The 25971-nt window shown below is 39.5% G+C and overlaps 1 protein-coding gene across 2 annotated transcripts in view; it reads right to left on the bottom strand.

Annotated features, from left to right (window-relative positions):
- Positions 1-25971, bottom strand: part of Mdn1 (midasin AAA ATPase 1) — a 148117-nt gene that overhangs the window by 15135 nt on the left and 107011 nt on the right. For both annotated transcript variants that reach the window (XM_071613216.1, XM_071613217.1), the window contains exons 63-86: positions 25064-25769; positions 22409-22570; positions 21922-22195; positions 20987-21222; positions 20502-20597; positions 19753-19847; positions 19193-19314; positions 18564-18710; positions 17352-17461; positions 16775-16848; positions 16110-16308; positions 14395-14557; positions 12383-12529; positions 11759-11885; positions 10351-10456; positions 9599-9714; positions 8111-8596; positions 7638-7864; positions 6933-7088; positions 6586-6755; positions 5692-5853; positions 3061-3198; positions 1664-1805; positions 391-563 (exon numbers count right to left, since the gene is read on the bottom strand). In XM_071613216.1, the coding sequence (XP_071469317.1) occupies positions 391-563; positions 1664-1805; positions 3061-3198; positions 5692-5853; positions 6586-6755; positions 6933-7088; positions 7638-7864; positions 8111-8596; positions 9599-9714; positions 10351-10456; positions 11759-11885; positions 12383-12529; positions 14395-14557; positions 16110-16308; positions 16775-16848; positions 17352-17461; positions 18564-18710; positions 19193-19314; positions 19753-19847; positions 20502-20597; positions 20987-21222; positions 21922-22195; positions 22409-22570; positions 25064-25769 (4534 nt within the window). The remainder of the gene's footprint in view (positions 1-390; positions 564-1663; positions 1806-3060; positions 3199-5691; positions 5854-6585; positions 6756-6932; positions 7089-7637; positions 7865-8110; positions 8597-9598; positions 9715-10350; positions 10457-11758; positions 11886-12382; positions 12530-14394; positions 14558-16109; positions 16309-16774; positions 16849-17351; positions 17462-18563; positions 18711-19192; positions 19315-19752; positions 19848-20501; positions 20598-20986; positions 21223-21921; positions 22196-22408; positions 22571-25063; positions 25770-25971) is intronic.

The raw sequence follows: 25971 nt of genomic DNA, 5'->3' as shown, positions 1-25971 counted from the left end.
CACCCCACAGATCATAATCTGGAGAAGAATCCAATCTTTCCAGATAGCAGCAAGAATACTAGTATGTCAATGGTGGGTATAATAATTAGATGCATCACACTCTGCACTACAGTGTTATATGCAGCCCTATAATTCCCCTAAACTGGGAGCTGGAGAAATTCAGTGGAAGATAGGAGAATCAGCTTAGAGGATCTGCACCGATCTTCTTTATTTCCCTCCTCCATAACAAGATGACTTGGGTCAAGCTCTAAATACAATATGTTAAGAGGAAAAAAAAGTAAAAGAGGATGGAAGAAAGAGAAAATGAAAAGAAAAAGCACGGAGTGGCAGGTGTTGGGAAGAGCACCTCTTCTTGGCCTAAGGACTTTGGGATGCAGGAATCTTAATTACCTCATCCATTCCTGGTCCTGTTTCTTCAGTTTTATTGTCTTCTTCCTCCTCATCTTCCTGCTCCTCATCACCCCAAAGCCTCTCATCAAGTTTGTCAGCTTCCTCACCATTGAGATCGCCCATCTGTTTATCCAGGTCTCCGCCCTCACTATCTGACTTTTCATCATCCTCTTCTGAAAGGGAAGGCACTGAGCTTAGTTAGGCAGATCTCTAACGTGGTCCTATGTGTGTAAGAGCATAGGACCACTTCTGGGCAATGGTCCCGTGTAGGACTTAACTTCCTGTTCCTCCAGAATATTCTACTTCAGATCTACTCAAGTAGTTTATTTTGCAAACTGTGTGGAGAAATAATGTATAAATAAATAGTAAAAGTGGTGGAATTAATGTCTGATTCTGGTGTGGGGATATATAACTTTAATGGGCTTTAGTTTCCTATCTTTGAAATAATGATTTCCAAGGATCCTCTCCCATCTCCAATATACTGCACTTCTATGATTTTGTCCAACATCAAAAATCAGGCCTAGATCAGTTAATTAAAATGTTCTTGCCTTTTTGTCTTTGCTCAAGGTCTGCTTTGCCAAAAATTATACTCCACAGGCAAGCATACACTTCTACTCTAAGGTCAGCATTTATTTTTATAAGATTTTATTTAGAATAAGATAATTACATTTCAAATTAACATTAGATGAAAATTTAGGGTAAGAAATGAATTGTGGTGTAAACATATGGCAGATGATAAGAACTCATATTCTCAATTTTTAATGACAAGGGAAATGTTCATAAATGTTTAAAAAAGGCTATAGATCTATAAATGCTCTTGTGTGTGCATAGATATGCCATAAATGGAAAGAAATACACCAGAATTTATTAAATGGCTTGGGTAGTGGGTCTAAGGGGTATTTTTTCTTTCCTAAATTTTCATTCCATCAAACTACTTTTTTTTTTTTAACTAGGGGGAAAAGGTTCTTTTTTTTTTTTAAACTATCCAGGATAATTTGCATTAACTGCCAAGTTGTTAAGAGACATCTCCTTAGTCTCTTGGGTTTCCCTCTAGGGAAGTACTGAGCACATGAGGCAGGCAGGATCTTAGTTCACTCAAGAGATGAAGGATCTGCTAATTTGATGGCACATGCAGGTGCTGAGGTTTTCATCTGTAGTTATGCAGAATAACAAACTTGTCTCAAACAATTATAATAGGCATCTTACTGAGAACCTGTATTCCTGGATAAAATTGTTTTCAAAAACAAGAATGCAGTGAGAGTTCATTTCAAACCTTGTTCTTCAAGCTCTCCATCATGTATTTTCCCCTCAAAGTCTTCTGACATTTCAATGGCATTATCCTCGCCCTTAATATCAGATTTTGAGTTGGGATCTTCTTTATCATTTTCTTGACCATTCTGAAATGAATCTTCCACCTGTATCAAAAAGCATTATAGATGGGCTGGGGTTGTGGCTCAGTGGCAGAGCACTTGCCTTGCACATGTGAGGCAATGGGTCTGCGATCCTCAGCACCACATAAAAATAAAGATATTGTGTCCATGCACAATTATAAAAAAGTCTTAAAAAAGTATTATAGAAACTATAAATGTCGTAACTTTACTAATGTAAAGTTTATATTCTTTAGTTCTAGAATATAAATGCCCAGGTTAATGGTGTACTCTTATCTCTGGGGAGAGAGAGAGAAGAAAGAAAAAAAAAAAAAAAACCTGAGAGGTAGACACATGCAATAATTTGTAAGTTTTATATTTCTTAAAAAAAAAAAAAAGATATTTTAGAGGAGTACTGGTGATTGAACCCAGGGCTTCACACATGAAAGGCAAGTGCTCTAACATGAACTACATCCGTTGAACTAAAATAATTTCTATTGCTGCATTATAATTCTACATATTAGTGGGATTCATTGATATACATGCAGATAACGTAATTTTGTACCCAGTACCTTCCCTTTACTTTCCTTCCTCTCTCCCTATTTGTTTTTCATTTCTGAAGTTAATTTTCACTTTATTGCTTGTGATCAGAAAATGTCGAATTTTGTTCAGATTTTCTTTTGTAAGATACAAAAGTATTATTTATCTAAATCTTTTATATTTGTCATCTGATCTCTGAAAGAGTGCCCCAATGTGAATATAATTTCATTCACTTTTCCTTAATTTACACATTCCTATGTAATTTAAGATTTTGAACAAAAAGATTTATGATTGTTATCTCTTTCACTAGTAGGTTGATATTTAATTGTCCCTTTTTGAAATGCAAAAGTAATAAAATCTCAATTCTAAACATGTCTTTAAGACATATGACAAAGCCTATTAGTGAGCTTCGGTATTATTATTTAAAGTAATTATCACTTAAAACAGCCAAACTTTTTATCCTTAAAAGTACAACTACCAAAAAAATACTCTGTAGAAATCATTAGCAAATACTACTACTCCACTTAAAATAAAATTGTAAAGTCATGCCCTTCAGAGTTATAGCTATCACCAATGACTGAATTGCAAAAGTGCTTTCTGTAACTTTCAGGTTTTTAATTTATACTTATCACTTAAGTGCCAATATCCATAAGTATCAGTCTGAAAACCAATAACTTAGTAAAAATCATTATATATGTATGACTTGAGAGAGGAAGTCACCTTCTGTAATCTGTCCACATATTTCATGCATGAGAATACATACCTGTTCCTCATTTTCTATCTGGTCACTCACATCCTTCATGCCTTCACCTTCTCCAATTCCACCTCCCTCATAGTCATGGAATTTAGCTGTTCCTTCTCCTGCTGGATCTTCCATAAATTCTGCGGGCAGGCAAAATCCCTTAGGAAAAAATGGAGTGAATAGTTAGGCACAAAAACAATTTAAGAGTGTTTCCAGTCCTGCCAAAGGAAAAAAAAAATTAAATGTTTGATTCTTTTTCTAGCTCAGTTATCTTAAACCGGATGGAAGTATAGTAGACTTTTGTAATTCTTTCTCCCCTGGTGATAATAGTTACTATGTAATTTCAGTTTGACATCAGATTTTATACAAGACTTTGACTTCGTACAGGCCTTTGGCATGTGATAATATATTACTTTGCCAAAACAAAATTTTGAATGAAACATACTAGGAACATATTATTTAGAAGCAAGTCATTGAGCCAGCACAGACAGGGATCTGGAAAGAACAACACAGTCAGGTTCGGTAACAATCTTGAAGAGTCAACAAAACTGTTTCATATCCAAAAATAGCTTGAAAAACTATCAGCCTGTGGGACAGAAGTAAAACGGAAAAGTAGTAATGGCTCTGACATTTTAATTTTTTAAGAGAAAATACATGCTATCAAGAATAAGTCTGAGGATGAAAATGTACTAAAAAGTAAACTGCCAACTAGTAGTGAATTAAGATCTAAGATCAATGAACCCTGATTTTTGACTTGGTTATGCAGAAATGGCTTTCTGTGCACCTAAATCTACTACTGAAGCGTTAACCTACTTTCAAGTTCCCTCAGCACTACTCAGAGGATCTGAATACAATTTGGACATTAAAAGAAAAGGCTAACTCATGTCTCAGAAAATTAATAAGAAAATACATTTTTATTAACTTATTTAAGTTTCCCATTGAGCTAAGTTGTTTTGAAAGAGGTATGTTCAAATGTAGGGAGAAAGAGGGACCTCACAAGAAGGTAATTCAAATATCCTCCTGAGGGCATACATCACTACAGTAGCTCCATCTGGGACAGTCCCTGGGCTTCTGACATGTTGGTGGCATCAGAATTTTCCCATGCCCAGGGCCCTACCCCAAAGTACATAGGTCTGTCATGCCAGTCATTCTAGAGTCTGTCAGATAAGAGCAACAGTATAAATGGACAAATGTAGCTGATCCTGTCTCAAAGCACCCTTCCTACACCTACTATCCTGCCACTATTTTTTCTTCTTCTTCTTCTTCTTCTTTTTTTTTGTTGTTGTTGTTACTGGGGGTTGGACCCAGGGACACTCTGACACTGAGCTATATTCCCAGTCCTTTTTATTTTTTATTTTGAGACAGGATCTCACCACGTTGCTGAGGCTAGTCTTGAACTGGCCATCCTCCTGTCACAAACTCTTTATTAAGTTGCTAGGATTATGGGAGTGCACCTTCACACACTGATTACTGCTATCTTTTGCAGTGTTTTCTTCAAGAAGTGATGCAATGTAAGATTGGAGGGACAAACTTGAGGTTCAATAAATAACCTATCACTTCAAAGATAAATAATACGAGGCACTGGTTGCCTCCTACTTTTCAACTCTTTCCAGTATTTCAGAGACAAAGAATTTTTGAGTGTTTATAAAAGTCCAAACCCCATCCTCAGTTGCAAATTCATATCTTCTTCAAGTAAACTGTATTATACTTAGATTTGAAGAAAATCCCAGAATACTAAAGAGGAAACAAAACAAAACTCACTGGAAGGTGGTTCTCATAAAAAAATGCTTCCAAGTAAAGGAAAGTGGAGATGGTGGCACATGCCTGTAATCCCAGTGACTAGGGAGGCTAAGGCAAGTTCAAAGCCATCGTCAGCAATTTAGCAAAGCCCTAAGTAACTTAGCGAGAGCCTATCTCAAAATAAAAAGGGCTAGGGATGTAACTCAGTGGTTGAGCACCCCAGAGTTCATCCCCCAGTAACACCTCCCACCTCCCCCACCAAAACAAAAAGCGTATAAGTGTAGGCAAATATCACTTCACAAAACAAGGAAATTATGGCCTGTAGGGGGTAAGTGACAAACTTAAGAGTCCCCAAACTGAACATTCATGACTACACCTTCTATAGCAATGCTATGTCTATTGGATTTCACCGTCTTCTGCCCAGAATCTATAATCTCCACAACATTGGTGCTCTTCATAGTCCTGGCTATGTAGTTGAATAAATGAGGTACTTCCTTATAAAAAGAAAAAAACCCTCCTCCTAATACCAAGAGCCCCTTTATCATCTATCTAGTCTAAAGCAAACCTAATAGTCTTAAAGATTCATCCCACAGGTGTTGTAGGTTAAGAGTTGCCTGAAGGCTTCAAATTGGGGCCCAGGAGGGAAGGCTGTGTTAATAGACAGCAGCAGGTTTTAGATAACCTGTGGAGTTGAGGGAATTCATCAGTGGAGGTTTGTAAGTTCCAAGATCTTAGTGGAAACAGGTTTAGTAAACAGGTGCCAGACAAAGGCCTACACTCTGTAGGAAGAGTAAATCAGCTCCTGCTATTTGTGTTGGTTCAAAATAAAAGCCTATCAAACCAAACACTCTGAAGGATACAGAATATTTGGGTCCCTGCTGCTCCATGGTGTTCCATGTGAATAGTCCTTACCTTCTGGACGAGCTCTGTAAAGATCTGGGCAAGCACAGAGAGCAGTTTCGCAGTACTCCGGTGAGTTGCCAGAGACATGGTCAAGAAGAAGAGCACAAGGTCTGAGAAGCTGTACAGCATGGGCACTAGGCGCACCAACAAGCCACAGGCCTGGTTGAAGACCTGGTGACAAAGAGAAACCAAAAGGCCTGCTTCCGCTGCTATTCCTTTGGGGAGATAAAAAACTTTCTAGATCTAGATAGGAACAATGGTTTTATGGCTTTGTGAATGTGCTACATGTCACTGCTGGTGAGTCACACGTTTGCATACCAACCACTCACAGCTCACTGAAATTTCTTCCTTGTTCACATAAACTCTCAAAAAGTATCCTTCAAATTCTCAGTTACTGCAGTGTCATTTACTTAAAAGTTGTTTTAAAATAAATTTTTATAAATAAATTCTACGAGGAAATCAAATTTGACACTAGAGGCAATACTGCAGAATAACTTACAATGTCCTACAATATAAGCTGCTTCTCTAGACTTATTACAGAGGCAACAACTTCTCTGCTGGCTTTTTGTGAAGGGAATGGTGTTTGCAGAAGATGGCTGTTAAATCTCACTGATGGTGGCAACATCCACCATTAGCAACAGATACCTGGGAGTACATGATTTGGATATGAAAGAATCTTAATCAATATTCTGGATTGTTAATTTCTGTACCTATGCATCTCACAATTGTAGCCCTTAGCAAGCAAACCCTAAGTTGTTATCAAAGCTTGTCAATGATATTTACATTTAAAATTATACCAAATTCTTAGTGGTTTTGGCACTGAGTCCTGCTTTGGGCCTCCCCCGACTTTTCCTTTGCTCAGCCCATTCTGAAGAGCAAGAAGTATGTAAAGAAGCTGGTTACCGTGTGCTTTGATGTGGTTCCATCCTCACTGTATGATTTTAGCCTCTCCAATAGCTCAGAGATGGCAGAAATTATTTTCTGTACATGTAAAGTGCTCACACTGGCCCAGAAGTCATCTTCTAAGAGTTTTGTTAGATGTCCTGGGTGTAGTCTCTCAAAGATTGCTCCCTCTTTCGTTCAGAGAAAATAACATGGCAAACAACAGAAAAATAAATGCTTTTATCTCTATTCATAGACAGTCATCTATTTCTAATATTTATTCTTAACTATTTAGCCATAAAGAATTACATTAAATACAAAAACTGAACCAATTATAAAAACTAATTTTTGCCTGACTTCAGACTTACCATCCTCTTCCTGTGGTCTTTTTTGGTCAAGACTTTCCTCTGCGTTTTCACTGTTTTTTCCTGCTAAGTTCTGGATGGCACAAAGAATGGCCCGGATGGCAGTTTCCATTTGTTCTGCAAAATCTTCAGTGAAGTTTTCATCCAACATTGGGTGTCCTAGTAAGTAGCACAATGCAAAACAAAAACCAATCACTAGCTTTGATACCTCTGAAAATCATCAACAATACTTTTATTATTTAACAAATGGCCACTTTGAGCACTTTCTATTTGGTGTACCACCATCGTGTCAAGCTGTGCTGGATGCAAGGTTTACACCAAGACACATTCCTTGCCTAGACAAACCTACAAATTTATCATCTGATATTAAATGATTTTGCCAAAAATGCTAAAAATATGAAAGTAGCAGTTAAGATGGTGAGTATAAACACCAACTTTACTCGCAAGCTTTTCAACCTTAGAGAGAACTGTGACGGTCAGCATGTGCTGCCTTTCTACCTGTGTGCATCAAAGCACGCAACAGGATACCACCTAAAGACAAGGCATTCAAACAAGCGAGACAAAAAAGATTGAGAGCCAATTCTAACCATACTTCCTATCTTAGGACCCCGGACAGATATATTTAGAACAAAACATAACCCAGACTTAAATCTACAAGACATCATTCTATGTTGAATTTTCACTTCTTCCTTTCTGAATAATTCTCACCTCCATGGCTGCCTGAAGTGAGCAGATGTGTTTTCCAAGTAGTAAAGTCATCAACAGCTTTACTGATTTCTCTTCTTACATATTCCAGGCTTTCGACTAAACTCATTTGTGGTTTTGTTTGCTCAACCTCTATCCCTGGAATAATGAACAAGGACTCTAGGCTTTGCAAATGAGCTGATACTTGGGACAGGCAACTCAGCCCAGAAGAGCAAACTTCAAAATCTTTCCTGCAACAGAAATGCCAGAATGTTGGAAGGAAGGGGCTACCCACCGCCCACACCTCTCCTTCTAACCCACTAAAATGTATGCAGGATAAAACCCACTGTATCTGAAGGTTAGATATATACCACCAAGTGCCATGTAGATAAACTGAACAACAATGGACCCAAGCATAATTCTTTTCATAATTTTATCCTATGACTAAACTCTGAATAAGAACCTAAGCACCTAAGAATAAGGATAGACACACTCACCATGAATGAAAGAGGGTCTCACAAGACTGCTGTCTAATTTTGTCAACATTAGCTTTCACTGTTTTAATCGTTTTCAGCATTTCTGTTAACTTTGCAACTGACTGTTGCCAAAGCTCGTCTTGTTTCCGCATACGGCAACCAGAGGGTAGTTGACTTCCAGGTACTGGGGATGGGTAGCTTAGATAAAAGGGAATCAAGTCTGGAACTGCTCCGGACAGCTGTCCCTTGATGAGTTCTGGTTTTTCCAGGTGGATGTCAGTAGGCTGACCCTGGAATGGAGCATTTCCATGGCCTGCAGCTGGTCCTGCAGTAGGACAGCACTGGAGGAGCCAGGAAAGCTGCTCGAGCAGAATCTGGATCTGCATGGCCAGGTGCTGTAGCCGCTCTGTCCACTGCTGCATACTGTCCTGAGGTGGAAAGGCCACAGGGTAGACCAGAGGCCTTGTCAACCTGTTGTGAATCTCCTGTACACAGCAGAGAAGGTTCCTGTGCAGAAAAACCATAAGGAAAACACAATAGTATTTTCAACCACGTCACTGTGTTGTTTTTAATAATAAATTTGTATGCTTTAGACAAGCGTGGGCTTTTCCATGTAAATAAGAAGGGCTGTGTTGTAGCTCAGTGGTACAGCACTTGCCTATCATGTATAAGGCCCTGGGTTTGATTCTCAGCACCTCAAAAAAGAAAAAGAAAAAAAAAATACCCTAGATAAGTATGAAGTCTGCTAAAATGCCTCTTAGAGCATTTAAACACAAGGTTGGTCTTTCAGAAGAGGTATCAAAATTAATGGCTTGTTACCTGATTCTTACTTAGAGCCTTCTGAAAACCAACACAAAATCACATCACTGCAGGAATTTCAACTACTAATATCTAGTAAATGTATGACACTTTATGAAATAAATCCTAACAAATGGAGCAGAAAATAGATGAAGCCAAAGTGAAGCAAGTCTTTCAGCCAAGAATCCATTCAACAGATGACGACAGCCTTCCTAATTGTATTCATCTTTTAATTATGTGTTTCTATTGAGGAACATCCATATATGGCTCAGCAAATTGCCACTTGAGGATTCTCAAATGCTAACCATCAGAAACAGACTCGAATCTGATCTCTGTCCATAGGTGATGATGTCCTAATTACAAACACAACCTTATCAGCCCAAAGGGATTTGGACTTTCAACAACCAACGTCCTCATTCCAGACCCAAGTGTAGTTCACCTATGACAATTTTCTCTAACTCAGCCCTGAATGCATTTCCTAGGCCTCATTCTCTCAAAAGGTGTGGCCAGAGAAAGCAGGAAGAACGGGGCCATAGGAATACTGCCAAAACCAAGCTGCAGAGTCAAGAAAAAATCTGTCCTCTTACCGGGGTCTCACATTCATTTCACAGTTGAAAGCAGGTCTTATTCCCCTCACCACTTGCAGCTAGTGAGTTGTTGTACACATGTGCACTATGCTAATTTGCTATAACCCAACTTGTCAGCTGATACCTGAGAATAATCCACTGCTCAGTCAGAGTGGTCAGGGAGCGCCGCTGTTGGATGAGCATCTTCATCAAGTGTGCCGAGAACCCTTTACACCTCTCAATGTTGCCTAGGCCCATCTCCTGGCAGAAGGAGAAAGAAAAGCATGCGGGAGGTGTTGCTTTTAGAGCCAGGGAGGCTCTAAAAGAAAGCTATTGTTTTTTAAGAAAAACTCTCAGGGTAGAGACTCTTGTTTATATAAGCTGAGGATGTGCTGCATTCTAGAAGGACTACATGAATCTTTATGAGCCTTGATTCCCAGATTATGCTTCCACATACCACTGCTATTCCATCAATACGAACTACGATTAAGTGTTAAAGATTAAGATGGCACATGTGAAGTCTTTCTTTCATATTTTTCTTATTATATACTTGGTCCTGTTGGCAAATGCCTGTAATCCCAGATACTCAGAAGGCTGAAGCAGAAGGATCACAAGTCTAATGCCAGCCTCAGCAACTTAGAGCCTGTTTCAAAATAAAAAGATCTGGGGTTGTAGCTCAGTGGTAGAGAACCTGGATGGCGGGCAGAGGCAGGTTTAGGGGGCATGACTTAGCACAAAATTATACTGATTTATTATATTTTGAGTTTAATGAGTTTTGCAAAAGCTCAGTTGCTTCCACTAATAGGCTGCTATCATTTACAAGGTCCGAGAATGCAACCCTGGGATGAATAGGAGCTTTCCCTAGACCCTTGCAATTCTCATACTCTATTATTCTACCTTGGCAGGAGTTGCAAGGGCTATGTTAAGCCTGGCATGCCTTGCAAGAGAGCGATAGAAATACTTCTGGCACCCATCCCAAGAAGACGAGATTTCTGTAAGAAGCCTGAAAAATAAATCAACAATTAATTACTTAATTAAAACCATAATCTCCCACCCCAGATCTTGAAGACTCAGAAATTTAATCTATTATTTGTCCACAATCAAAAGCAAATAGTCTATATAGATTTGTTATTAGGATTCACTCAGTCAGATATTCATTCTTCCTGTATATGAAGGATGTGTTTTATATTTAATACCAGAAGTATGATAGGTAAATCAATTTGATGACCATATGATTTCCTCAATGAAATCTTTAAAACTATCTTGTCAGTGGAGGTTGGGGGCCACAAATTCTGGTTTACAAGGGCTAGGTAGATAAAATCAATGATTAATGACAACAAAGCACGAAATGATACATGGCAGTGACAGCTGACCTCAATGTGGGGGTTGCTGAAGACTAAAGCAAACTAGAGAATACATGACTTAGCTCTAGCAAGCCCACATGGCAGATTATCTTAAAAAACTAAAAATCCAATGTTAGTATACAATTTCCTCTTTTTACAATGCTATGTTGCATTCAAATTTAAGCCTTAAGAGAGCCACTAAACAAACAAAACACATGCAAATCATCACTTACAACAAGGTTTGTGTGAATATTAACATACAAACATCTCTGTTTGCTGGGGCATGGTGGTACATGCCTATAATCCCAGCTGTTAGGGAGGTTGAGGCAGGAGTATCAGGAGTTGAAAGCCAGCCTCAGCAACTTAGTGAGGCCCTAAGCAACTTACTGAGACCTGTCTCAAAATAAAAGATAAAGGGCTAATGATGAGGCTTGGTGGTTAAGTGCCCCTGGGTAAGGAGGGAAGGAGGGAAAGCAAGCTCTGTTTTGTTTCAAAAGTTTACGGAATCTTATATTTGAGAATATATTAAAACTTGGATATATTAGAGGCAGTGAAAATTGTGGCCATTCTTTCACATTCGAATCAAATCAGCAGACCTCAGGAAAATCAAAGGACCAGAAAAAGAGAACAAGGGCTGGATGGGGTATAGCTCAGTGGTAGAACATGTGCTTTAGCCAAAACAACAATAAAAACCCCACAAACAAACAAACAACAACAAAAAAAACAAAACAGGAGAGGTAAATACAAAGAAGGGGAAAGAAAGCAGAAAATTTAACATTTACTGAATGTTCATCAGATGCCAGATCCTAAACCATGCACTTTGATGAGTGGTATCTTTCTTACTCTTTACAACAACTCTGCCAGACAGAGAGACATTATTGTCCTCGTATTGGCAAATGAGGACATGGAGGCCTGAATGACTTGGTCCATTTGTAATTAAACAAACAAACAAATAAACCAACCTAGAATCAGCCTCCTGAGTGCTGCTGACTATGGACAATGCACTCCGGAGATCTAATGGGTGAAGATGAAGCATCTCTTGAGGAGTTTTTGAACGGGCCCAGGCAAGACCTTTGCGATATGACAAACCTAGGAAACAGCATTCATTCAGTTAAGCAAAGAAACCCAGGGAGAACAGATATGCCCCCTTTACCTCTGCCACTCAAAGTCCTGTGAACAGCATCACCCAGAAGTTTATCAGAAATGCAAACTCAGGCCCTGCTCCACATCAACTGAAACAGGATCAGTGCCTATACTTTAACACGATTCCCCAGGTGACTTGTAAACTTAGTAATTACTAATTTGGGAAACACTGCTCTCTATTCTGTGTTGGAAAGATGGGTACTATACAATATATTATAAGAGATCTTACTATAAAACTGAAAACATCTGGGAATCAATGATTTGTGATAGGATTTTCCTGCATAAGCAACTAGAACTCTTGAATGACATTTTAAAACCTTACCCATCATTTTGTTTTCCAGACACTGTTTCAACTGCCTCCAGAATTCTTCCAAATCAACCATATTTGTTTTCTTCCCCCAAAAGCTGATTTTATTTCTTAGTATTTTTGGTGAGTACCTTACCAGTTTTTGCAAGGTGTTTAAAGAGGTCTGATAAAGCTCGCTGCTTCTGCATGAGAATATGCTTGGCTTCTGACTGCTGCTTCTCCTTTTCTGCAGAGGGCTCCACTTTTAAGCTCTGCAGCTCATTTACAGAAGAAATCACTTCACCTATGAGACAAAAAAAGAAAATTCTAGGGGCTTATTGTCAAGTTACTCAAAACCAAGGATATTTTGTGGCAATGAGGACTAGGTACCACTGACCTCTATTATCTAGGTACCTTACATGGTATCTAGATGGGCTATTATAGAAAATGGCCACGCTGCAAGTGGTGGTACATGTTTAGAGTCCTAGCTACTCAGGAGGCTGAGGCAGTGGGATCACTTAAGCCCACAGGTTTGAGACCATCCTAGGCAACACAGCTACCAATTGGCAAATGCTCAATATGTGTTTGAATGAAACTGGTCAAGATGCCTGGAAATAGGGGTAAAAAGAAAAAAAAAAGAAAAACAACACAGTATGTATTAAGTTCCTACTCTAAGCCAGTACTTGGTAAATGCTCTTGTATCCGCACAATTTCAGAAGCACTTATTTGCAGCATCCATTTTACAGACTTAAAGGCTCAAAGAGATCTGGTAATTTTCTAAAGGCCATTCATCTAATGAGTGGCTGAATCAGGATATCGGCTCTGGTCTACCCAACTCCAAAACTCAAATTCTTTATAGCACCACTGCCTTCCTGAATACACAAGGGTACCTATGACATGAGGATGCTGCCATTTTGCCACAGAATTATGCTCAGCTCCACAAAATTCCTGCGTGAAAGTCCTAACCCCTAATATCTCAGAATGTGACTATATTTGGATAGGGCCTTTAAAGATATAAGTAAAATGAGGGCACACCCTAACTTAATCCTACTAGAGTCCCCCAAAGAAGGGATTAGGACACAAAGAAAACAGATGAAGAATGACATGTGAGAACAGAGTGGGAAGGTGACCATCTGTAAGCAGAGAAGGTCTTAGAAGAAGAAATCAACTCTGCTGACATGTTGACCTTAGGCTTACGGATTTGTGACACAATAAATTTCTGCTGGTTAAGCCACTCAGCCTGTCATATGCTGTTAAGGCTACTTTGGCAGATCTAATACAAGCAGTTATGAGATGAGGACAAATGCACACTTGGAGGGCTGGGCATCCAAGAGATGCACCTAGATCTGTGTTCCATTCACTCCCATCAACGGGCCCAGGGATAGGTCACTTTGAATGATAGTTAGCAGGCTATTATTCTATTTAAGCTGTTAAAACCAAGAGATCCCTCAACTTCAGATTGAGGGCTAATTAAAAGAAGGCTGGCCAGAGTTGGATAGGGATGAGGCAGGTGGTAAAAGGCTCCCCAAAGCCAAAACTATCTATTAAGATATGGATTCCCTCCCATCTACTGCTATATTAGACAACTGAGCAGATTTTGGTTCTCTTATTCTTGTACTGCCCTGAGTAAGGACAGCTGGAAAAGAAACTACAACATTTCTCTGAAATGAAGAAAGCAAGAGGAAGACAGTGGATGAATTCTTCTTCTCATTTTATTCAAGGGAGAAATTTTGAGAGATGGGGATAGCTTAGGACTCTGGGAAACCCACCTCTGTGTCCCTTCACTCATGCCCGCAGCCAACAAGAACTAGCATAGATGGACTGTTATAGAAAATGGCCAGGCTGCAAATGGTGGCACATGCTTAGAGTCCCAGCTACTTAGGAGGCTGAGGCAGGATGATCACTTAAACCCAAGGGTTTGAGACCATCCTAGGCAACACAGTTATCACTAGTTTACATCCAAGGATGACACGATGAAAATGAGAAGAGTTTGTGTGTTCTCAGTGGGCTCCTCTCTTTGGGCTCTACTAGCTTTTAGCCCACCACTTATTCAGTTAACTAATGCTATATAAGACATTAAAAAATAACACAGGTACCACATTTCCCAGCCCTCCTGGACCCCTGGGGAACTGAGAGCGAGCAGGTTCCACCTTGGCCTCTGGCACCCACCAGTGAACTGATCAAATCCCTCCACGAGGTGAGGCAGCGGACTCTCTTTCATGAATGTCAGGCATATCTTCCTCATTCGTTTCATGAGCTTTGGCAAGCGACGCAGAAGTTTTCCTTCTACAGAGAAAGGAGTAGCACCCTGTTGCTGTTCTGGAATTGTGGCCTATGAGAGAGTGTACAGGTTAGCCTCACTGCCAAGAATGACAGTAACAGTTTTAACTTGCATAGGTGCTAAATTTAAACAGTGCATATGTATACATCATGCCCCAACCCCCAGCTCAGCAAATATAAAGTTAACACCACCACAGAAGTCTCATGAGAATACATGTAGCACCAGAGTTAAAACAAGACATATACTATGAATATTTCAGGAATTGCATTACTGCTTTGCATTTGAGCACTGAAACACAAGGACACCCCCTACACCAAGCAAGACTTTCTATTCTAGTCACAAGGAGACTCTGGTTTTGATCTACAAATATGGAAGAATGAATAAATATAACTGTTGCCCTTATTAAGGTACTGAATTATGCCACATTGTTGTCTCTCAGACAAACAATCAAGGCAAAACTGGTCTACCACATTCTACTTCTCCTACCATCTACCCTGCCCTCCAATTTCTAAGCAACAGTTCAAATATGAGGAATTCAAATGTTAGATGAAGGGCCTCTATGCCCTGAGGAATATTTTTCTTTTTGTTTTTTTCCTGAAGAATCCATGCAATTCCTATGCTACTATCATTAGCGAATCAAAAGTTTTAACCAGAATGACAGAAGCAGATATATATAGTAAAAAGAAAAGAAATTTGAGTGCTATATGATAGCTATACAGCCATATGTGGCTTTCTGTAATGCTTTGGAACTATTACAATATTAAAATAGCTCAGTGAATGCAGCAGCAACCAAGACACAGTCCTTACCATCAAAGAGCTCATGGTCTACTAGGGGGATAAGAACTCCCAAATGATAGCAGATCAACATGAAAAATACAGAGCCAACCAAGTATAATAAAAAATATTCAGGAAAAAACTGTATCTGTACTGAATAAATTAATTAAAATAGCTCAGTGATCTCCATTACTAACTCTTTGAACATGGAAGTTTAAGTCCATCAAGAAGCCAAAAGAAATAACTCCCCTGAGGAAATGTTCCCCAATCCTGAAGCTCCAACACCAAGGGGAACAGCTGGAACCACCATCCTACAACAGACCTGTTCACTCAGGATCTGTCACATTTTCAGGAATTTTGCAAGCCAACTGTGGTGTTGGAAACCAGCCCTGGTAGAAATATATATATTTTTAGTTACACCTGGTAGAAATATTTATACCATAATAACCAGCAACCACTAAGAACCAGCAAGCTATTCACTGCATACATTCACCCCTGGGCAGCAGCTTCCTCAAGTGGCACCAAAGGCAGCCTCAATGGCATCTTCTTAAACTGATGCTCAAAATCTTCCCTTATAGGTAGATGAATGAAATGTTCTCAGAAAACCACAACAATTATTTCCCACAGGCTAACATTAAACTTTTAGCAGCAAGAACAATGTCTACTGCCTTATCCTGCAGCAGAGTCAGGTAAACAAATATTAAACACAACCAAAGAACAGAACTTCAAAGGCATTTCCTTGTCTACTTCCCAGGTCACTACTTAGAAACAGAACAGATTCTATCTGACTGGTTGATGGAATAAGCACACAGTCCCACAAGCTAGTTACCTGGTCAGCTGCTGGCTGGGCTAACAGGGTCTCCCTCAGTGCCCTGTTCAGACTCTGGATAGGAGATGCCTCACTTGCGGCTTCATCTGTTGGACTGGGCAAACAGTCAGGCTTTTCCTCCTTGTCACTCTCCACCAAGGATGACCGGCAGGGTTCACTCAGGACAGCTTCAAATTTCTTCATGAATTTAAACAGGGTTCTGACCCCGGGTGGTAACAGAGATAAGACAAAAATTGATTGCAAAGTGAAATATTTTTTAAAAATTTAAAATGCATCATAAGTATCTGTATCTTTTGTATACAATGATCTTAGATATTCACAATCATTTTTTTTGTTTGTTTTTAAACAAACAAACAAGAAATATAGCAAATTTGTCATGCCCCCCCCCCTTTTTAGAAGAAAGTATTGAAGCTAGGAATGGTGGGGTTGCTTTGCTCAAGATGAACAGTTAGTAGGTAACAGAAGGTCAGTCTCTCCAGACTACACAGCATACTTTCAATCAAGGCATACCCATTCTTCCTGCTCTGGCCAACTGGACCAGGTATAGGAAAGCCACATAGGGGGTTTTTAGAAGTTCAAAGCCAGACCACAGTAATAATGTAGTCTTGCTATCTACCATACAAAATTATGAGTTTTAGTCGCCCTAGTTTTAAAATATAAATTACCTATGTGTCTTTTCCACAGACTGTTTAATGGACCAGAAGCTCACATCATTCCACTTTGATATCTTAACAAATTCCTGAAAGATAAATGAAGCTCAAGAAATGGTTTTATAAAGCTGGATTATTCTGGTTTTTTTCCCCCTTAGTTTGTCTATTTACCGAAGACCAGTACCCACTCCACCTCAAATATAAGACTGTGTGTCAAGGAAGAAATAAAGCAAGTCTAAAAGAGGAACCATGAATTTGTTTCAAAGCTATCAATAAGAGTGCTGCTACAATCAATAGGTCAGTTGGTATGTACTCTAACTTAGAAACTACTGGGCCAGTCATGTTCCTTTTGCCAGGGGTTGGTTCCACAACCTCTGAAAGCATCAAAGAGAGAGGGCCCTCACACATGTGGTCAGGTCACTAATGGGGCTACCATCACAAAATATCAGTCTTATTGTCCTACTTGCAGCATCACTTGCCTCTATTCCCTTTGGTCCTGGCCTCTGTTAAATGGACAAAAGAACAGAAATAAAGAAAAAGAATTTGATTGTTTTTTCCCCCCAAAGATGATCATGAGAGTTGTTCATCTTACTTTAAGTTCTTTTTCTAGAGGGGAACGAAGTTCCACAATTTTGGCCTGGACCCGGTCAAAGAATTGCTGGTAATAATGGTACAAATTCCATAGAACACTACAAAGTGAATCTGAAAGAAATGAAAAGGAAACAACACACCACACTTGCTGCATGTGCTACGGGCGCCACCTGTGGGTTTCACATTTCAGTGCAAGCCTTCCTCCTTACTCTTTATGCAATGCAATTACAGCATACTGCACAGGCAGATTATCTAGGAAGCCTGTCTGAGCTTAGCAATTCGCAGAGATGGTAGGCTATAAACACTAATTTATTTTTCATTTCAGCTTACAGCAGATTTTTTTGGTCTTATTGCTCTTTAGTTCTTGAAGATAAGGTATGCAGAGAAGTTCTGCTAAAATCACTACTTCAAAACTTATCTGAATCTTCTTATAAAATCAATAGACACTACAACTGTTTTAAACGATGGCATATTAAGGTTCATCTCAATTGTTCACTCATGTACATCCTACACTCACTTCACAGTTTTGTCCTAAACCTGCTGTGGTCAAGGATAATAACTTATAGTAGCAATTTTATATGCAGTTCCTTGAAATTATGGCAGTATTCTCACTAGATCAAAGAGCATACTAGTGACCTGGATTAAGCACTGGCTTAGCAGGAAATAAACAGTATCCAGATAGATGGAAAGATGTACTGCTTGACACACAAGTTCCCAAGAACTTCATCTGGTAGGGGAGGGAATGTATGTATGTATGTATGTATGTATGTATATATGTATGTATTTCTTTTTTTTTTTTGTACTAGGGAATGAACCAGGGCTACTTTACCACTGAGCTACATCCCCAGACCCCTTTCTATTATTTTAAGACAGGGTCTCACTTAGTTGCAAAGGCTGGTATCAAAATTGCAATCCTTCCGTCTCAGCCTCCCCAAGTCACTAGGATTACAGGTGTGCCACTATGCCTGGCTCATCTGGCAATATGCTTCTGCCAGAGTTCACTAGTCAGTGCTTCATCTATAATCAACTGTACTTTGCTTTGACTATATCTGTATCTAGTGTGAATCATATTAAAATTAAACAGATAATTAGAACTGCCTTGTTTAAAACCTGATGTGCAAAAAACATAACTGTCTCATGTGGAGGATTCAAAGCCTAACCCATTTTAACAGTGCACTATAAAGGAAAAAAAAAAAAAAAAAAAAATCCTCACCCTTTCCTTCAACCTGTGGCATCAGCAAAACATGACAATGGAAAACCAGCAACATCTGAAGTCGCACATGGAACTCCCCCAGAGAGGATCCCTCAATAAATGCTTGTAACGTGCTGACCAGCAACATCAGAGTCATCTGTTTGTCATCTTTTGAGATTAGAAGAGGAAAACATGTGTTTTTAATAATCACACATTGTCCATAACATGCATGCAGTCTACTATGGGATATACAAAGGAATGGCCATTAGTAGGAACCCCAGTTAAAGCCACTTTGAAGCAAAGATCACAGCTAAATGTTGACTGCTTTGATAGTAACAGCTGCATACAAGGTATATGTTAAATGCACTCATAGCAACAGAATTGAATAATAAGGTGTTTTTTTTTTTTTTTTTTTTTTAACTTGAACTTGAGCATGTTAACTACTACCTACCAAGAAGGCAACTTTCATTTTGAATCATGGACATGAAGAATACAGAATAACAAAATTTTTTATCATATACTGGTTCTCCAGATTTTGAACAAGTCACTTAAACCTCTGTGACTTATGGGAACAGGTAAATCCTATTCTTTGCAGTACCCAATTTAGCTTGAAATCTTTGAATGAGCAGGAAGTTCCTGCCAAGTATTACCTTCTTGTTCCTCTGTTTGTTCCTGCATGTGCTTCTCAAGCATCTGATAGATGGAGAACCAGTGCTTGGTGGATTTCTCAGTGTGGCGCTTCATGGTATTATCCAAACTCATGGACCAACAGCTGAAACATAAGAAAAAGAGGCCATGGAGACATTTAGGCAATCCATTTGAAAAATGTGAAATCACAGAAATTAAATCCTCATATTCTCACAAATGGAGATGGAAAAAACTGCCCATTTTGCTGTCTCCAAGTATATGGCCTTAGGGGGACTACAAGCTGGCCTCAGAAATTTAGTGAGACTGTCTCAAAATGAAAACTAAAAAGGAATAGGGATGTAGCTCACATAAAGTCTCCCTGGGTTCAAATCCCAGTACCACAAAAAAGAAAGATTAAAAAATAAGAATGGTCTTTTTAAGATCATTTTAATGTCCTGCTTTAAACTCAGTGATTAATGGCTGAAAAAGCAGATTCTGTAACTGCCATAACATAAACATTCCAAGAAACCCATCAATATATAATAGTGCTTAACAATTAATTTTAAGAGGGAGAGTCACTTACTTCAGCTCCAGTTTGCGCCACCGAATGATCATCTGACTAACCAAATCAAGATGTTTCCGCAAAGACAAAGCTCGACTTGCATTCTCCTCCCAGTCCTAAAGGGGTATATTAAAACAACAACAACAACAAAAAAGAATGTACTATGCCCTTTATGCAGCCCCATGATCATGTATTCCCAATAACATTTCAGACTTTTCTTGAGAAACACTACAGGATCCTTGACAACTTTTACCACCAGCAGTGATGATTTTACAATCAGTGTATCCAGGTTCAAGTTTATGGTTGTGTGATAGAACTGCAGCTGTCATGTTGTAGAAGACCATAAAAAGCATAGGGTTTGTGGACTGATGTCTGAATTACTGTTGTAAGCTATCTGATCCTGAACAGAGTCAGTGACTATTTCTGTGAAATGGAGAGACACCAGTCACCTCAGAGGCTGTGTAGGGACTGAGGAAGATGACCTATGTGAGCACTCAGCCAGACTGAAGGCTCACTGGACATTTCGGCAAAGTGAGAATTCAGTGCCAGGGGATACTAGGTCTCACTCCCCAAAAGAGGTTATGCATAGTCACCCCTACCACAGGGGCAACAGATTTACTGTACTGATCTCCACCCATAGTAGAAAAAACAAAGATGTTTATCTTTCTCCAAATCAAACTATGAACTCTTTGTTCCTCTAACAAAAAATCATGAGATAAAACGTTTGTCAGAATACCACAAATTAAAAGAAGAAAAAGAGGGAATCTTACCTGTGCCTTTGCCAGAAGAATCTCTAAGCCATTCAGAAACTTTGAGATAGGACTGGAAAGTGGGAAACTACGAATTCTGTCCATTACGACCAGCAGCTACAGAAAAAAAGATTTGGGTATCTCAGCAGAAATACCAGTGACTCCCATGATTGTATAATTATATCAAAATAGATTCTATTGTCATGTGTAACTAAAAAGAATCTAAAAAAAAAAAAACCAGTTATTCAGTCACAGGCTACTGAAGGGAGTTCTGACAGGAAGCTTCATTCCTTCATTCTCTATTTTGAAAGCACCTCTGAAAATTGTGGATGAAAATTTCCAGGACTGTGGATCCTGATCAAATAGCATCTCAATTATTGTTCTTTAAATCTTTGTTTATATGTTCAAGTGTGCGAGGGAATGCCCTTGGACATAGTAAGAGGCCACATTCCCAGGGCAGTTAAGGTCCTGTGGGCAGTTCATCCCTTCTTCACCAGCTGCCCTACCTGTTCAAGTGCAGGGTGTTCCGGCCAATCCTGCAGCAACTGACTGACGGCCTCTGAGAAACCCCGAAGCAAAGGCTGACACTGTCTTGCTTCTGATACGTTGGGGTGCTGGTAGAAATCATAGGGCCCATCAGGTTTCACCATTAGGTCTGAGGCTGTCTCCTCAAAGAGTGTGTTATGGGAAAGGGCACAGGCCAAAAGTTGGCTGCCCAAAAGTCGGTCATTCAGTTCAACTCCTGTGAAGGTAACATCATTATGGTGAAGTCAGAGAACTCAGGTAATTTATCAAAATTACAAAGATGTCAGAAACAATCAACTAATTGGGTGGGACTAGTAAAACAGGTATTCTAATGCTATTCTCTCCTAAAGCAACACTGGCCTAGATGAGTGACCTTATTAGCACAGTAGCTACCACAAGCTTCCAGGTTTTGTGGAAGTAAGATGCTTATCTATAAACAAAAATATTTGACTGAATGCATTCAAATTCAGTTTCTTTAGCAATTCTAGATCAGTAGAGAAGTTAAAGCCTTCTTCCTACTTGCATGGGACAATTCTTGAGGTCACACTGGAAACTGCATCAAAAACAACCATCACTTTAGATTTTGAGAGTTTGAGTTCCCAGATTGCTCCCAAGAATACCTGACTAGAAAGCATTAAGTCTATGAGAGGGAAGTGGAAATAATGCTGAGGGAAAAAGACTACATAAATAAACTAAGTTCCTATCTTTCATCCCAAAGGATTCAAACAATAAAAATCCATCTTATTGCAGAATTTTTAATCACTTTTTAAAATTAGTAAAATTATTTAAGCAAAGGAAACTATTGATAAAGAATTAAATAAAAATGGTGAATTTATGATTTTAATTATTCAAGAAGTAGGGATTCCATTTATTCATTTTGATTTCCCAAGGGTAAAGCAAAAGTAATTGGCCATACCCATCAGCGGGTAGAAGTGTGTCACAAGAGAAGCCCCAGTCTGATAGCAAGATGCAAACAAGCTGAGGTAGTGCTTTGCCTCATGTGGTGGCACAGCCTGCTGGTACCACAGGGACCTAGCAAAGTTGAGGCACAACTGCTGGTGTATCAACATTACTGCCTGCATTGAACTCTGGGAGAGGGCAGCTGGGTCTGTGGCTGTATCCTCTTCTTGTCCATCTAAAGTTCCTTTTTTCTCCTCAAGTGTTGGCTCTATCAAAATATCTGCGAAGTCCTGTAAACAATATTAAAACAATTATAAACTTAAAAATCAGAATCTGGTTATAATCAGTCTAGAACAAAGAGGAAGAAAGAGGCATGAATCATGAAGAAAATGAAGACTTACACGCACTGAAATATATTAAAAAGACTACAGAGCCATTCAGAGGGAATGTATGGGGAACCAGGGGAATTCATTTCCAAACAAATCCTGACACCAGCACCCTACCTTTTCATGCAGTGGAAACTGTTTTCTGAACTCCTGTTCTTCCTCTTCTTCCTCGCTTAGGGTGGTCCTAGAGTTCTTGCTCTTGAATTTGTACAGGCTATTTTCCTGTTCTGCCTTCTCTTGGGCTATGCGTTCCTGCTCATCCCACTCATTGATAATCTCCTGGAAAGACACATGGGTAGAGTGCACTTGAAATGAGCATAGGCATGATTTGCTGTCTTAGTTTCTCATGAAAGAAACTACCATGGCTCAAAAATGAACAAAAGCCAATATCTACGAAATTAAACTTGATCAAACTCTTCAGTAAATAGTTTCCTGAAAATTTCCCTTTATTATGCCGCTAAAATTTCAAATGTGCTGCAATGGAATTATTAGGAACTTCCTGTGTCAGGGATTAGCAGTATTTTGTACCAAGGTTATTGTTTTACTTAGCTTTTTCCCTGCTGTGAATAAAAGGACTCAACCAGAATAACTGTAGAGGAGGAAAAGTTCATTTGAGGGATCTCAGTCCAGAGAAGGATGGAGCCATTCCTCGGGGCTTGAGGTGAGGCAGAAGAGTATGGCAGAGGGAAGCAGCTTACATGATGATCAGAAGGGGGGGGGGGGGGGAAGAGAGAGAGAGAGAGAGACACTCCACTTTCCAGATATAAAATATATACCATAGTCATGCTCCCAATTAATCACTTCCTCCATTCATATCCTACCTGCCTCCAGGTACCACTCAGCTAATCTCATCAGGGATTAATTCACTGATTAGGCTTAGGCTATAATAACCCAGTGATTTCTCCTCCAAATCTTCTTTGCATTATCTCAGACATGATCGTTTGTGTGACTCCTCACATCCAAACTATAACAGTCAGGCTTAGGGTTGGGTTGTATGGGTTTCAATTCAAACTGCACCTGCCAGGCACCAGAGGAATTGGCCCAGGGTTCTGGAAAGGAAAACCTTCTAGGTCCTGGATGGTCAAAGGGCACCAATTAGAAAAAACTGGACTGTGTTTTAACAGATAGTTCTTGAATTCCCCACTACCTTTTAAGACTTTAGGTCCTTAAATTGGAGAAAACTATGAATTCAAGAAACTGCCCAGTGTGGTTGAGGGATAAGGTACATATACCATCAGAAGTTAATTTGTACAAACTTCCAAGAACTATGTTTAATTTCTGTCCAAGTAATTCTGATTTCCAGAATTTGTACCCAAAGAATATGGTCATAAGTCTGTTTATCATGACACTGTTTTTTTCCTCAAAATAATAAAAATATTACATATAAATGTAAATGTTCATTCATCAGAAATTAGTTAAATGGCTTATGGCATACATGATAGAAAATTAGTCACTAAATATATGAATATAAAATAAGGAGATATAATCACTAAGTCCTATTAAGTTTTATTTTTTTTAGAGAGAGAGGAGAGAGAATTTTTTAATTTTAATTTTTCAGTTTTCAGTGGACACAACATCTTTATTTATGTGGTGCTGAGGATCGAATCCAGTGCCCCGCACATGCCAGGTGAGCGCGTTATCGCTAAAGCCACATCCCCAGCTCCCTATTAAGTTTTAAAAAGCAATTTACGAAACAGAATGAATTTTTTAGTACTCTGCTAACTATTTTGTAAAGCTCTAGCATTTTAAGAACATGCAGCAGGGGTCATGGACATCACAGAAGTGACCTTAAACAATATAACTCTTTCATCTGCTAAATATTGGTTCAGTATGCTGAGATTGTTTTTTTCTTTTTTAAGAAGCTGGTGCTTTAAAAAAAAAAAAATCTGTGAACCGCTGGGACACATTACCTCAAATATGGCATGTAGATATGCATCTACAGGATATACACACAAGCTTAGAATGGGATATACCAATATAGTAACAGGTATAAATAGAAAGATTACTTAAAATCTTTGCTTATATTTACTCTTTTAATTATCTACAGTGACACTAAGTTACTTAGTAAGGGGAAAGAAAAGTATTTTTTTTAAACAAAAGTTGGTACAATTTACATCATAACTACCATAAGCAAAATCAAAAGATAACCAACTAAATAGGAGAAAATTTCACAGTGTGGGAATGGTGGCTCTTGGGTGGCAAGAGGCAGGAGGATCACAAATCAAGGCCAGCTTTGGGAACTTCGCAAGATCCAGTCTTAAAATAGAAAAAGGACTGGGGATGCAACTTAATGTAGAATGCTTGCCTAGTATACACAAATCCCCGAGTTAAATTCCTAGTACTACCTTAAAAAAAAAAAAAAAAAAAAAAAGTCCAGGCACCATGGTACACACCTGTAATCTCAGCAAACTGGGAGGTTGGGGCAGGAGGATCACAAGTTCAAGGCTATCCTTGGCAACTCAGTCAGACCCTATTTCAAAAAAAGGTGGGGGTGGGGTGGGGGGAGTGGGGATGTGGCTCAGAGGTAGAGCAGCCCTACTGGGTTTAATCCCCAATACCAGAAAGGTGTGGGGGGGGAGCCCCAAAGCCTCCAAACCATTAAAAATTTAGGGGCAAAGGCCCCCAAACCTGGTAGTTAAGTAGAAAAAAGAAAGGAACAGCCAAGAGGATTCCTCAACCATTGACTCTGATAATGTTCTGCATGCTGGCCTGTGCTTTTAGCTCTCTCCCTTAAAAAGGGCAGGCAGGACATGCTGACAGACACAGGCTTACCTGACAGACATGTCTGAAGAGTGACAGGGACCTCTGGTCCAGTTCTCCCTTGCATAGCACATGAGAGTGCAGGTAAAGAAGGGCATTCATTAGCAGCTGTTCGCGGGTGGGGCAGGGTTGCTGGCCCATGCCTTCTGATTCCTTTCCTCTTGAGCGGTTAATGTTCAGTTTTCCAAGGCCTCGAAGAACCTCCTCTGACTTCACTGAGCACAAGACATCTGCGTGAGCATAGTAGGTCGGGAAGGTGGGGCCCACTGATGGAAAAGCCAACAAAGCCATAGCCAAGGCACCCAGCCTGTCGGGACAGATCACACTGCTGTGCAGTGAGGTATGGACCTCAGATGCTACTAGCCTCATGCCATGCTGCAACTGTAAGATGGAAGCCTGTAGTGGAATCACAGAATCTGGGTAGAGGGCATATTCTTCCCCTAGCCTTTTCCTGAACTGGTGGTGCGACTGCTGCCAAGAGGCCTCTTCTTTTAGAAGGCTCTGGACCACCTGGGCAGACCGTGGCCCATCTGCATGGAGAACCTGCAGCAGCCGCGTAAGCAGATCCTGAATAGCAGTGGCCTTGGCAATGCTGGTGACATAGTGGTGGATCTCTTGCACCAGAGACTCATAGGCAGGCAGCTGGGGTCTGAAGGCCTGCTTCTTCGACAGGCTGCAGATTAAGTTCTCTAGGTAATTGATCCTTTGACGAAGTAACCTGAAGGCAAATTAATATAATTTGCAAATTCTGTTAGAAAAAGAACAGCAAATCTGGACTGAACCCTCAGCTAGGAAAATGGAATGAATGAAGACTTATCAACTGCCGAGAAATAACATGAGAATGATATTGAAAATTATAGTGAAAATGATAGTACCTACAGAATACCTATCCTGTGCCACACATTGCTAACATTTTAGAT

This window comes from Marmota flaviventris, chromosome 6 (genome assembly GCF_047511675.1).
Source record: "Marmota flaviventris isolate mMarFla1 chromosome 6, mMarFla1.hap1, whole genome shotgun sequence".
NCBI classification, from domain to species: domain Eukaryota; kingdom Metazoa; phylum Chordata; class Mammalia; order Rodentia; family Sciuridae; genus Marmota; species Marmota flaviventris.
This window is presented reverse-complemented; position numbering and strand designations above follow the sequence as displayed.